The sequence below is a fragment of the Delphinapterus leucas genome, chromosome X, assembly GCF_059928025.1.
Source record: "Delphinapterus leucas isolate spDelLeu-1000000601 "Yukka" chromosome X, BTC_Dleu_Yukka2, whole genome shotgun sequence".
In the NCBI taxonomy this organism is placed as follows: Eukaryota; Metazoa; Chordata; class Mammalia; order Artiodactyla; family Monodontidae; genus Delphinapterus; species Delphinapterus leucas.
Window position 1 is genome coordinate 33,717,130 of NC_143150.1, and position 14,592 is coordinate 33,731,721.

General features: G+C 34.8%; 1 protein-coding gene across 1 annotated transcript in view; it reads right to left on the reverse strand.

Moving 5' to 3' along the window:
* HTR2C (5-hydroxytryptamine receptor 2C) overlaps nt 1-14,592 on the reverse strand; it is a 115,753-nt gene that overhangs the window by 33,683 nt on the left and 67,478 nt on the right. Inside the window, 1 exon segment of the mRNA XM_089904162.1 lies at nt 4,208-4,313. Within this exon segment, the coding sequence (XP_089760288.1) occupies nt 4,208-4,313 (106 nt within the window).

The following is a 14,592-nucleotide window of genomic DNA, read 5'->3' on the forward strand; positions in this document are numbered from 1 at the left end:
CTGAAAAATCTATTCTGATAGATTACTACTATAGCTATACAGTCTTTCTGTTGGTTAGCGTTTGTGTGGAGTACCTTTTTAATCCCTTACTTTCCTTATGATATATATATGTGTCTTATAAACACATTGTTGGATTATTTTTTCAAATCTTATCTGAGAGTCTTAGAATATTTAGTCCCATTTACAATTAATATAATTATGGATATATTTGGTTTTAATTTTGCCATCTTAGTATGTGTTTCTATATTTTCCCACCTGATCTGTGTTACTATTTTTTATCTTTTATTGCCTCCTTTTGGATTTGTTATATTATTCTCTAATAGTCTTCTAAAAATTTGGAAGGTAAACGTTTCCTTTCTATTAGTGATTACCGTTGAACGGACAGTTATACTTTATTCATCAAAGCTTAATACTAAATATCATTTTTATTTTTCTCCTGGACAATGATAAAAGTTTACTTTCAACCCTCTGTTCTTATATGCTATTGTTTAGTGCATTTTAGTTCCATTAATATACTGAATGCCGTAAGACATTATCATTATTGTTTTATACAGTCAATGTTTATTTATATTTAACTACACATTTACCATTTTCATTGCACTTAATTGCTTCCTGCATCTCCAACCTTCCTTTTGTGGCCATTTTCCTTTGTTTGAAGAACACCCTTCAGTATTTTGTTAAGCAGGAGACTGCTTTTGTCACATTCTCTTAGTTTTTGCTTGATAATGTCTTTATTTCACTTTGATTCTTGAGGTATAATTTTGCTGAATATATGATTCTAATTTAGCATTCACTTAAAAAAAATTTTTTTTTCACCACTCCCTGTGCCATGCGGGATCCTAGTTCCCAGACCAGGGATCGAACATGCGCCCTCTGCAGTACAAGTGTGAGTCTTAACCACTGGACTGCCCAGGAAGTCCCAGTATTCACTTTTCATCAGCACACTGACACTATCATTTTAATATCTTCTAGTTTTCACTGTTGCTGTTGAGAAGGCATTCATCCATCTTATCGTTGCTCTACTGAACTAACTTGATCTTTTTTTCTTTAAGGTTGATATATGTTTTCTCTTTTTCTGCAATGTCACAGTGATGGGTCTAAATGTTGATTGTTTTTTATTCATTCTGCTTGAGACTTGTTGAGCTCTTTAAATGAGAGAATCGGTGTTTTTCATCAATTTTAAAAGCCATTATTTCTTCAAATATTGCTTTTCTGCCATTCTTTTCTCACCTTATGGAATTCTTCTCACTTTGTACTGTATGTCCATTATCTTCTTATTTTCTCTTTTATATCCTTCTGATTTTCCTTGCTTCATTCATCACAGTTTCTTCTGACTGACCTCCAGTAATGCTCTCTTTAGCCATGTCTAATCTGTCTTTGAGTTCTAAGGTTTTCATATGTTTGAGCTCCAGGTTTTCTCGTTGTTTCTTATATCTTAAATGTCACCCTTTACAGCTTGCAGTTTCTTGCTGAAATATGTAAGTTCAGCTTGTAATTTCCATGTTCACACTACAAATAGTTGTTTAAAGTCTATGTCAGGTAATTCAACTATCTTGAGTGCCTGTGGGTTCATTTGTATTATCTTTTATTGTGTTATATCTAGTTCATTTGTCTTGTTTCTTCATGTGTCTGTTTATCATTGTATTTCAGTTACAGGAATTGAAAATTATTGAAAGAAGTCATTTGATGCCTAGGATGATAAGGATTTTTTTGTTTATACCAAGAAAATTGGAAAGGTGAAGACTATGAAATCACCTTAATCCAATTTCCAGGCTCAAGATTATTTTGCTTAGATGGGTGGCTTGAACCAGGCCTGAACTCCATGCCAAGGATGGTTTAACCCTGGTTCATCCTTACTTCTAGTGTACAGTCCTTTGGGACCCCAAACTAAGCCCAAGTTCGTTGACCCTTGCCAGGCTCGTGAGACTTGAATGAGCTTCTCAACCTGTCATCACATCTTCAGGTTTGCAAATGCCTCATTAGCAGATGTGACCCAAAAGTCATAATCATTTTTCCTGGATTTCTGTCTTTTTATGGATGTCTCACTATCTTTTTTTTTAACATCTTTATTGGAGTATAATTCCTTTACAATGGTGTGTTAGTTTCTGCTTTATAACAAAGTGAATCAACTATACGTATGCATATATCCCCATATCTTCTCCCTCTTGTGTCTTCCTCCCACCCTGCCTATCCCACCCCTCTAGGTGGTCACAAGGCACAGAGCTGATCTCCCTGTGCTATGTGGCTGTTTCCCACTAGCTATCTATTTTACATTTGGTAGTGTATATATGTCCATGCCACTCTCTCACTTTGTCCCAACTTACCCTTCCCCCTCCCTGTGTCCTCAAGTCCATTCTCTACGTCTGCGTCTTTATTCCTGCCCTGCCCCTAAGTTCTTCAGAACCTTTTTTTTTTTTTACATTCCATATATATGTGTTAGCATACGGTATTTGTTTTTCTCTTTCTGACTTACTTCACTCTATATGACAGACTCTAGGTCCATCCACCTCACTACAAATAATTCATTTTCATTTCTTTTCATGGCTGAGTAGTATTCCATTATATATATGTGCCACATCTTCTTTATCCATTCATCTGTCGATGGACACTTAGGTTGTTTCCATGTCCTGGCTATTGTAAATAGAGCTGCATTGAACATTGTTGTGCATGACTCTTTTTGAATTATGGTTTCCTTAGGGTATATGCCCAGTAGTGGGATTGCTGGGTCATATGGTAGTTTTATTTTTATTTTTTTAAGGAACCTCCATAGTGTTCTCCATAGTGGCTGTATCAATTTACATTCCCACCAACAGTGCAAGAGGGTTCCCTTTTCTGCACACCCTCTCCAGCATTTATTGTTTGTAGATTTTCTTATTAGCTTCTCAATGCTTATAGTATTTTCCCCATATTTTTGTTGTATTTAGCACAAGAGTCAGTCCAAATTACCCAGTCTGCAGTTGTTAGAAGGTGATGCTTTTAATATTCTGATTTAATTTAGCTGTGTATTTCCTTTGTAAGTGCCGTAAGAACTGGCATCTTTCTAGAGAAGGTCTTCATGATGGAGAGGGTAAAATGTGTAAGTCCTTGAATATGTAGGTCAAATTGTGTATATAGATTCACTTTTTTTTCTTGGAGAAATTTCATTGTTTTTTATCCAAAGGGGTGTGTGTGTGTGTGTGTGTGTGTGTGTGTGTGTGTGCATTCACCTATAATAGAACAATCTTAAAACTTAAATTTATTTTATCAATGAACCCAGAGTCAAGATCTTTAGATGATATCAGTAAAGACATCTTGATATTGTAAAATTTATCAGAATCTTTTACAGAAACATAACTTTGAAGAGGAATTATTTAATGAGACACTAAATGTACGTTCCAACTGGAGGAGAAAAAAAAGGAAAACATGGATTGTAAAATCCCTTATATTCCAATTGGTTAAATTTTGTGACTTGAGTATTAGTATTGTTGAGCATGAATATTTTAAATAAAAGCAGTAAGATGATCATTTCTCTCCCTTTAACCTCCCCCAAATCTTTAAAGAAACCAATAGATGTTTTTGTTTCTGTATAACCAGAATTCAAGGAGATATTTAAAAGTGAAGGGGAAATAGTATATTTTAGGTTGATTAACAGCATAAATTTTGACATGTTTACTTTGTGAAGATTCATCTTGCACTATAAAGTTTTCCACTGAAGATATAGAATTAGAATAAAAATATTAAGATTAATATTCTGGGATAGATTGAGCTCTTCTAAGATTTAAAAGCTGCATTTTAAAAATTTAGATTTTACCATGTATCTTTGTTTTCTTCAAATCGTTTTAATTATCTCAAAGGTTATGTGTCTGTGTTGCAGAATTCATTGGCATTTTTGACACATAAAATAATTTAGCAGGATAAATGGAAACTTTACATTTGCATATTTATATACTTTACATTTCTTACATTATTGTTAACCTAAATATCAGATAAATAGGTTAAGAATAATTATTAAATAGAAGAATCCCGATTAAACGCAAATGTTACCAGTCGACGTCTGTACGTTGTTCACAGTACATAATCCGAAAGTATTGAGCATAGCCGCTGCAATTCTACTGGCCAAGAAAGTTAATTACCTAAAGAAATTGCCCAAACAATAGCAATCTTCATGATGGCCTTAGTCCGTGAATTGAAACGGCTATGCTCAATAGGATTACGTATTGCTACATACCGATCCAGCGAAATAGCGCAGAGGTGCATGATGGACGCTGTAGAAAATAAAACATCTAAAGAAATCCAGACGGGGCACAAATATCTAGGTAATGGCCAGACATAATCTGAAAGAGAACAGAGAGAAGACAAGAACATGTTATGTAAATTATACCAACTGTAGTTTTAAATTTAGTCTATGTATTTTTTCTTCTCATAATCTAAGTTTATAAAAGAAAGTAAAATTTGGTAAACATTGTTTTCCATAGTAATGATATGACGATGATGATGATAATGCATTCAGTGTTACATACATTATTTTTTATTGAGGTAAAATTTACATATTATAAAATTAATCACTTTAAAGTGTACAATCTAGAGGCATTTAGTCCATTCACAACATTATGCAACCATCACCTTTTTCTGGTTCCAAAACATTTCATCATTGCAAAAGGAAACCACTACCCATTAGGCAGTCACTCTCCATTTTCACCACCACCCCCAGCCCCTGACGATTTCTTATCTGCCTTTTGTCTCTTGAATTTAGCTAATCTGGTTATTTTATGTAAGTGGAATCATACAATAGGCAACCTTTTTTGTCTGGTTTCTTTCTTTTTGAGGTTCATCCATTTTGTAGCTTCTATCAGTACTTCATTCTTTTCTATGGCTGATGCTCTTATCAGTTGAAATTTTTTTGCATGCTCTCATAAATGAAATTTTCTTAATTTCCTTTATGGATTGCTCATTGCTCTTGTTTAGAACTATACCTAATTTTCATGTATTAATCTTGAAACCTTCAACTCTGCTGAATTCATTTATTAGATCTATATTTTTTTGTGTGGGTTCTTTAGGATATTCCATATGTAAGATCACATCATCTGCAAAGAGAGGTAATTTTATTTTTTCTTTTCCAATTTTCCTCTGCCTTTAATTTTCTTTCACTTGATTTCTCTAGATAGAATTTCCAGTACAATGTTGAATATAAGTAGTGAAAGCAGATATCTTGTCTTTCTCCTTATCTTAAAGAATAATCTTTCATTATTTCATTATTGAATAGGATATGTTAGCTGTGGGTTTTTCATACATGCCTTTTATCATGTTGAGGAAGTTTCCTTTTATTCTTAGTATGTTCTGTGTTTTTAATGATGAAAGAGAGATTTTGTTAAATGCTTTTTCTACATCATTTGAGATGATCATGTGGTTTTCTTACCTTCATTCTATTAATGTGATGCATTACATTAATTGATTTTTTATGTGCTGAACCACCTTTCATTCTTGGGATAAGTCACACTTGGTCACGGTGTATAATATGATGCTGAATTTAGTTTGCTAGCATTTTGTTGAGGATTTTTGCATCTGTATTCATAAGTGATATTGGTCTATAATTGTCTTTTCCTGTGATGTCATTTTCTGGCTTTGGTATCTGGATAATGCTGGTCTCATAGAATGAGTTACAAATGTTCCCTAATCTTTTATTTTGTAGGAGTTTGAAAAATATTGGTATTAGTTCTTCTTTAAATAATTGATAAAATTTGACCAGTGAAGCCATCTGGTCCAGGACTTGTCTTGTTGGAAGGTTTTTTGATTACTGATGCAATGTCTTTACTTGTTATAAAGTCTAATCAGAGTCTTTATTTCTTCTTGAGTCACTTTAAAAAAAAAATTAATTTATTTAATTTATTTATTTTGGCTGTGTTGGGTCTTCATTGCTGTGCACAGGCTTTCTCTAGTTGCAGCGAGTGGGGGCTACTCTTTGTTGTGGAGCATGGGCTCTAGGCACACGAACTTCAGTAGTTGTGGCATGCAGGCTCAGTAATTGTGGCTCATGGGCTCTAGAGCACAGGCTCAGTAGTTGTGGCGCATGGGTTTAGCTGCTCCACAGCATGTGGGATCTTCCCAGATCAGGGCTCGAACCCGAGTCCCCTGTATTGGCAGGTGGATTCTTAACCACTGTGCCACCAGGGAAGTCCCTTGAGTCACTTTTAGTAGCTTGCATGCTTTTAGGAATTTGTCATTTGTCCATTTTATTTAGGTTATGTGGTTTGTTGGAGTACAATTGTTCATTTATTCTTTTATAATCCTTTTAATTTCTGTAAGGTCAGTAATAATGCCCTTCCCCGCTTTCATTTTTAATTTTAGAAATTTGTGTCTTCTCTCTCTTTTTTTCTTAGTATTTCTAGCTAAAGGTTTATCAACTTTGTTGACTTTATTGTGCCTTAAATCTCAATTTCTCCATTTTTTGAAGGATAGTTTAGAGATTTGCCATATGCAGAATTCTTGGTTGACAGAATTGTTGTTGTTGCTGTTGCTGTTGAGCACTTTATTTATTTAATTTTGTTTATTTATTTATTTTTTCCAATTTATTTATTTTTGGCTGCGCTGGGTCTTCTTTGCTGCATGCGGGCTTTCTCTAGTTGTGGTGTGTGGGCTTCTCATTGTGGTGGCTTCTCTTGTTGCAGAGCATGGGCTCTAGGCACACAGGCTCAGTAGTTGTGGCTCTTGGGCTCTAGAGCACAGGCTCAGTAGTTGGGGTGCACGGGCTTAGTTGCTCTGCGGCATGTGGGATATTCCTGGGCCAGTGCTCAAACCCATGTCCCCTGCATTGGCAGGCAGATTCTTAACCACTGCGCCACCAGGAAAGCCCCTGTTGAGCACTTTAAATATGTCATCCCACTGCCTTCTGACCTCCATGGTTTCTAAAGAAAATTCATTATTAATTTTTTAAAGATCCTTTGTAATTTTGACCATAATGTCTTGGTGTGGATCTCTTGGAGTAATATATGCTTAGCATTCATTGAGCTTAGTAAACTTGATAGTATCTTGTTTCTCTCAGGTGCTGTTCATTTTTCTTCATTTTTTTCTCTTTCTTCTCCTCAAACTGGATAATCTAAATTGACCTATCTCCAAGTTCCTTAATTCTTCCTTCTTTCTGCTCAATTCTGCAGTTGAATTGGTCTAGTAAATTTTTAATTGAATTTTTGTACTTTTCATCCTCCAAATTTCTATTTGATTTCTTTTTATAATTTATATCCCTTTATTGCTATTCTTGATTTGTTGAGACAAATTCTGGTTTCCTTTAGTTCTTTGTCCATGGTTTCCTTTGGCTATCTGAGCATTTTTGAGAGAGTTGATTTAAAGTCTTTGTCTAGTAAGTCTAATGCCTAGGCTTCCTCAGGATCATTTTCTATTAATTTTTTTTTCCTGTGAATGGGCCATACTATCTAGTTTCTTTGCATTCCTCTTACCTTTGATGAAACTTGAATATTTTGAATTTTATAATTTGGCAACTCAGGAAATTTGATTTTGCCCCAGACATGTATGGTTCAGAGGTTAGCTAGAGATTTAAGCCAAGTTTATGGTTCCCCAGAGAAGAATCTATGGTTCCCTCTATCTCTACCCTTTCCTATATGCTCCCTCAACTTTCAGCTTTGAGATTTCCTCAAACTCTGTCCTCAGTTTCTTTGGGCTACAATAGCTGCAGATTTTTTGGAGGTTTAGGCACTTGACCTGACATAGACTGCATCTTCCTCTTCGACTGTAAGTCATGAAATTTGGAAACTCAACCAGTGCTGTTCTCTTCTTCCAAGTCTTGAGACCCTCCAGAATCTTTCTGTTTTAGGTTTTTCTCCAGTACCTTTAGATAGTTGTTTTTGTATTATGTTTAGAGTTAATAGAGTTAATAGTTTTTATCTGCAGAGGTGTAACTAACAACCATTGGAATTCAAGGAGCACAACAAAGAAATCAAAGACATTATTAAAAATTCTTCTAAACAAAACTGTTTATGAATTTCCATTTCTGTTCATCATTATCTTGTAATCTCCTCAGATTGTATCCACCTAGAAGTTGATTGTGTTGAGGGTTTGGGTATTCTCGAACTGTTTGACGTTCAAAAATTATTTTTCAAATTGTGTTTCAAATACACAAGTATTACCTCACTGCCATTATGTGGAAAATTTTGTTGCCATAACCACTGGAATATAAGATGCATTGGGTCAATATTGTTATCTGTTTTATTTTTCTACTGTTTTATTCATAATGCTTAGGTCAATGCATGGCACAAAGTAGGCACTAAATAAATATTTGTTAAATGTATAAAAGAATACATCCCTCTCAACAGATCATAACCTCACTCTAAACCCAACTTCACCATATGCCAATATATAGCCTCATGAGGATACATATCCACTCTGCAAAGTCAATACACTATCTGGTCATTTCTCAGCAGTTGCATATTTAATAATGGCAAAAATGGCAATAGCTATTGTACAGTACCTGTCATATACCAAGCACAGTGTTAGTTAGGTACTTCATTTTTAGTTATATCCCATACAACACAAAAAATTCTGTAGTGTCAGTTCTGTTATCCTACAGTGTGAGGAAAATGTGTCTCAAAGTTTCAGACTTGTTCAAGTCTACAGTGTGAGTAAAGAATTTTGCTCCAAGTCTGACACTTTTTCCTGAACACTAAGGTACCTCCTATCACCATACACTATTTCTTATTGAATAATAAATTCAATTGCTTTTATAATAGAGGACAATATTCCTTGTACAGGGTTTTCAAGAAGTCTACTTCCAAACATGCAAGATGTTCAATTATGGCTGATCACAATTATCCCCTAAGATTCTTATTAAATATATTCCTTCCTGGATTTCACTACAGACCTGTTAATTCAAAATATTTAGAATTTAGTTTTCATATTTGTCTTGTTAAGAAGACAAATGGATTTTTCAAGTTGTCTCAATGGAATTAAAGTGTACTTTCTTTAGATAAATTTATGTGATCAGGCACATTCCAGACAAGAAATATGTGAAAAGTTTTGTGGAAGTTGCATAGCAAAAAGGCCATATAGCATAATTTCCATGGGGGAGGTCAATTAGTTGAATGAGATTAAATCTTGTTTTCAGAGGTAAAAATTGTGTAGTGTTTCATAAGACATTTTCCTACATTCAGTCATTCATTTATTCATTCACAGGTTATGTCAGCCTTAGTAACTCCAAAAATCACAGGCATCCCCACCAACATTGACAATAATGGCAAAGACTGAATAATAGACACTGTAAAATTTCAGTTCATTTGTGCAAATGAAAAAATACAAGGGCTTTATTTCTATGAAATAATGGAGACAAGCTTTGCCTTGCACAAAGTAGGCACTCAAAAAATATTTGTTAAGTGTATAAAGGAATAACCCCACCCTGAAAATTATAATCCCATCACAGAAAAAATAATCTTCCAATATTCTGATAATATAATTAAGGAATGTGGAAATGTTGGGCTGTAAAGCCATCCCAAAGCTAGAATGGAAATAAAGAAGTTATAATTGATGTCTTTAGGTTAACATATATGAAAAGATGAATAACCACAAAAAAGTTTTAAAAATTCTCTAGTTCATTTCATAAAATAATACAGTGTCAATATCAAAACTTACAAAATACTGAAAGAATAATACTAGAGACAAATAGCATTCATTGATATAGATTCAAAATTACAAACAAAATACAAATAGAATCCAGCAAAGAGTAAAATGAAAAATATATTACATTAAAACAAAACTTATTCCAGGAATGCAATGGTAATTTAATATTATAAAAATCTACCAATATAATCCCTTATATTATCATCTGTAAAGAACTTTTATGATCTTTTAATAGATTTTAAAGAATAACTTGATAAAATACAGGAGCCATTCCTAACTAAAACTTTAATTATATAGAGATAAAGGGAATCCCCTTAAATTTGATAACTTACAAAAACCAACAGCAATTATTGTAATCAGTAATGCATTAAATACATTTCAATTACATTAAATTTTAAAATTGGACAGTATAGTCTTTACAAAGCCTTTGAAGCAGCTCCCATAACCATACTCAGTGAAGAAACGGTGGATGTTGTTGAAATTAACAGAAAGAGGACTTCTTGAATAAGACATAGAACTTATGAAAAGAACCAAATGAGGAGTTTAGAGCTGCAGAAAATATCTGAAGGAAAATACTCACCAGGTGGGCTCAATAGAAGAATGGATATGGTAGATGAAGAGTCATTAAAACCAAATGCAGATCAATAGAAATTATCCAAACTGAACAAGAATGAGAAAAAATTAAAAATAAATGAACATAGTAGGGACCTATGGGACATATGTATGCATCTAACATTTGTGCCATTGGAATCTGAGGAGAGGAGAGACTGATACAGAAACAAACTATTTGAAGAAATAACTAAAATATTCCATATTTGATGAAAAATAAATTTACAGATTTAAGAAGTTCTGCAGAACCCAAATGGTTAAACTCAAATAAGATCATGCCTAGACACATAATAATCTGGTGAAAACAAAAGATAAAGAAAAAACTTTTTAAGCAGCTGAGAAAAATAACTCTTTCATCAGAGGCCAGAAGGCAGTATAATCACAATTCAGAATTTTATATCCAGTGAAAATACCTTCAGAGAATGAATGTGAAAGAAAGAGATTTTCATAGGAGGGGAAACTAAGAGATTGGTTGCTAGGAGACTTACTTTAAAAATTTTTAAGGAAGTTCTTCAGAAAGAAAGAAAACTTGTAAAAAAAATATACAAACAGCACATGCAGCTCAATATCAATAAAACAAACAACCCAATCAAAAAATGGGCACAAGACCTAAATAGACATTTCTCCAGGGAGACATACAGATGGCCAAGAAACTCATGAAAAGATGCTCAACATCACTAATTATTAGAGAAATGCAAATCAAAACTACACACAGGTCAGAATGGCCATCATCAAAATGTCTACACATAATAAATGCTGGAGAGGATGTGGAGAAAAGGGAACCCTCCCACACTGCCGGTGGGAATGTAAATTGGTACAACCACTATGGAGAACAATATGGAGGTTCCTCACAGAACTAAAAATGGAACTACCATATGTTCCAGCAATCCCAATCTGGGACATATACCTGGAGAAAACGATAAATCAAAAAGATATGTGCACCCCTGAAGGCAGACAGCAGAAGCAAGAAGAACTACAATCCTGCAGCCTGTGGAATGAAAACCACATTCACAGAAAGATAGACAAAATGAAAAGGCCGAAGACTATGTACCAGATGAAAGAACAAGATAAAACCCCAGAAAAACAACTAAATGAAATGGAGATAGGCAACCTTCCAAAAAAAGAATTCAGAATAATGATAGTGAAGATGATCCAGGACCTTGGAAAAAAGAATGGAGGCAAAGATCGAGAAATGCAAGAAATGTTTAACAAAGACCTAGAAGGATTAAAGAACAAACACCTAGAAGAATTAAAGAACAAACAACTAGAAGAATTAAAGAACAAACAAACAGAGGTGAACAATATAATAACTGAAATGAAAAATACACTAGAAGGAATCAATAGCAGAATAAATGAGGCAGAAAAACGGTTAAGTGACCTGGAAAACAGAATGCTGGTATTCACTTCCACAGAACAGAATAAAGAAAAAAGAAAAGAAATGAAGATAGCTTAAGAGACCTCTGGGACAATAAACCTACCAACATTCACATCATAGGGGTCCCAGAAGGAGAAGAGAGACAGAAAGGACCTGAGAAGATATTTGAAGAGTTTACAGTTGAAAATTTCCCTAACATGGGAAAGGAAATAACCACCCAAGTCAAGGAAGCACAGAGAGTCCCAGGCAGGATAAACCCAAAGAGAAATATGCCAAGACACAAAGTAATCAAATTGACAAAAATAAAGACAAAGAAAAATTATTAAAAGCAACAAGGGAAAAACGACAAATAACGTATAAGGGAACTCCCATAAGGTTAATGCTGATTTCTCAGCAGAAGTGCTGCAAGCCAGAAGGGAGTGGCACGATATATGTAAAATTATGAAAGGGAAGAAACTACAACCAAGATTACTCTACCCAGCAAGGATCTCATTCAGATTCAACAGAGAAATCAAAAGCTTTACAGACAAGCAAAAGCTAAGAGAACTCAGCACCACCAAACCAGCTGTCCAACAAATGCTAAAGGAACTTCTCTAAGTGGGAAACACAAGAGAAGAAAAGGACTTACAAAAACAAACACAAAACAAGAAAATGGTAATAGGAATATACATATTAATAATTACCTTAAATGTGAATGGATTAAATGCTCCAATCAAAAGACACAGGTTTGCTGAATGGATACAAAAACAAGGCCCTTATATATGCTGTCTACAAGAGGCCCACTTCAGACCTACGGACACATACAGACTGAAAGTGAGGGGATGGAAAAAGATATTCCATGAAAATGGAAATCAAAAGAAAGCTGGAGTAGCAATACTCATATCAGACAAAACAGATTTTAAAATAAGGAATGTTACAAGAGACAAGGAAGGACACTACATATTGATCAAGGGATCAATCCAAGAAGAAGATATAGCAATTATAAATATATATGCACCCAGCAAAGGAGCACCACAGTACATAAGGCAAATGGTAACAGCTATAAAAGAAGAAATCGACAGTAACACAATAATAGTGGGCAACTTTAACACCTCAATTACACCAATGGACAGATAATCCAGACAGAAAATTAAGGAAACACAAGCTTTATGACACAATAGACCAGATAGATTTAATTGATATTTATAGGACATTCCATCCAAAAACAGCAGATTACACTTTCTTCTCAAGTGCACACAGAACATTCTCCAGGATAAATGACATCTTGGGTCACAAATCAAGCCTCAGTAAATTTAAGAAAATTGAAATCATATCAAGCATCTTTTCTGATCACAACGCTATGAGATTAGAAATAAATTACAGGGAAAAAAGTAAAAACAACACACATGGAAACTAAATAATACATTACTAAATATGCAAGAGGTCACTGAAAAAATCAAAGATGAAATCAGAAAATACGTAGAGACAAATGACAATGAAAACATGACGATCCAAAACCTATGGGATGCAGCAAAAACAGTTCTAAAAGGGAAGTTTATGGCAATAAAATCCTACCTCAAGAAACAAGAAAAATCTCAAATAAACAATCTAACCTTACACCAAAAGGAACTAGAGGGCTTCCCTGGTGGCGCAGTGGTTGAGAATCCGCCTGCCGATGCAGGGGACACGGGTTCGTGCCCTGGTCCGGGAAGATCCCACATGCCGCGGAGCGGCTGGGCCCGTGAGCCATGGCCGCTGAGCCTGCGCGTCTGGAGCCTGTGCTCCGCAACGGGGGAGGCCACAACAGTGAGAGGCCCGCGTACTGCAAAAAAAAAAAAAAAAAAAAAAAAGGAACTAGAGAAAGGAGAACAAACAAAACCCAAAATTAGTAGAAGGAAAGAAATAATAAAGATCAGAGTAGAAATAAATGAAATAGAAACAAAGAAAACAATAGCAAAGATCAATAAAACTCAAAGCTGGTTCTTTGAGAAGATAAACAAAATTGATAAACCTTTAGCCAGACTCATCAAGAAAAAGAGGGAGAGGACTCAAACCAGTAAAATTGGAAATGAAAAAGGAGAAGTTACAATGAACACCACAGAAATACAAAGCATCATAAGAGTCTACTACAAGCAACTCTATGCCAAAAAAATGGACAACCTGGAAGAAATGGACAAATTCTTAGAAAGGTATAACCTCGAAGACTGAAACAGGAAGAAATAGAAAATATGATCAGACCAATTACAAGTAATGAAACTGAAACTGTGATTAAAATCTCCCAACAAACAAAAGTCCAGGACTAGATGGCTTCACAAGTGAATTCTATCAAACATTTAGAGAAGAGCTTACACCCATCGTTCTCAAACTCTTCCAAAAAATTGCAGATGAAGAAACATTCCCAAACTCATTCTGCAAGGCCACCATCACCTTGACACCAAAACCAGACAAAGATACTACAAAAAAAGCAAATTACACACCAATATCACTGATGAATATAGATGCAAAAATCCTCAACATAATACTAGAAAACAGAATTCAAAAACACATTAAGGACTTCACTGGTGGCGCAGTGGTTGAGAGTCCGCCTGCCGATGCAGGGGACACGGGTTCATGCCCCGGTCCAGGAGGATCCCATGTGCCGCGGAGCGGCTGGGCCCATGAGCCATGGCCGCTGAGCCTGTGAGTCCGGCACCTGTGCTCCACAACAGGAGAGACCACAACAGTGAGAGGCCCGCATACCGCAAAAAAAAAAAAAAAAATTAAATAAATAAATAAATAAATAAAACACATTAAAAGGATCATACACCATGATCAAGTGGGATTTATCCCAGGGATGCAAGGATTCTTCAATATACACAAATCAATCAATGTGATACACCATATTAACAAATTGAAGAATAAAAACAATATGATTATCTCAATAGATGCAGAAAAAGCTTTTGACAAAATTCAACACCCATTAATGATAAAAACTCTCCAGAAAGTGGGCATAGAGGGACGCTTCATCAACATAATAAAGGCTATATATG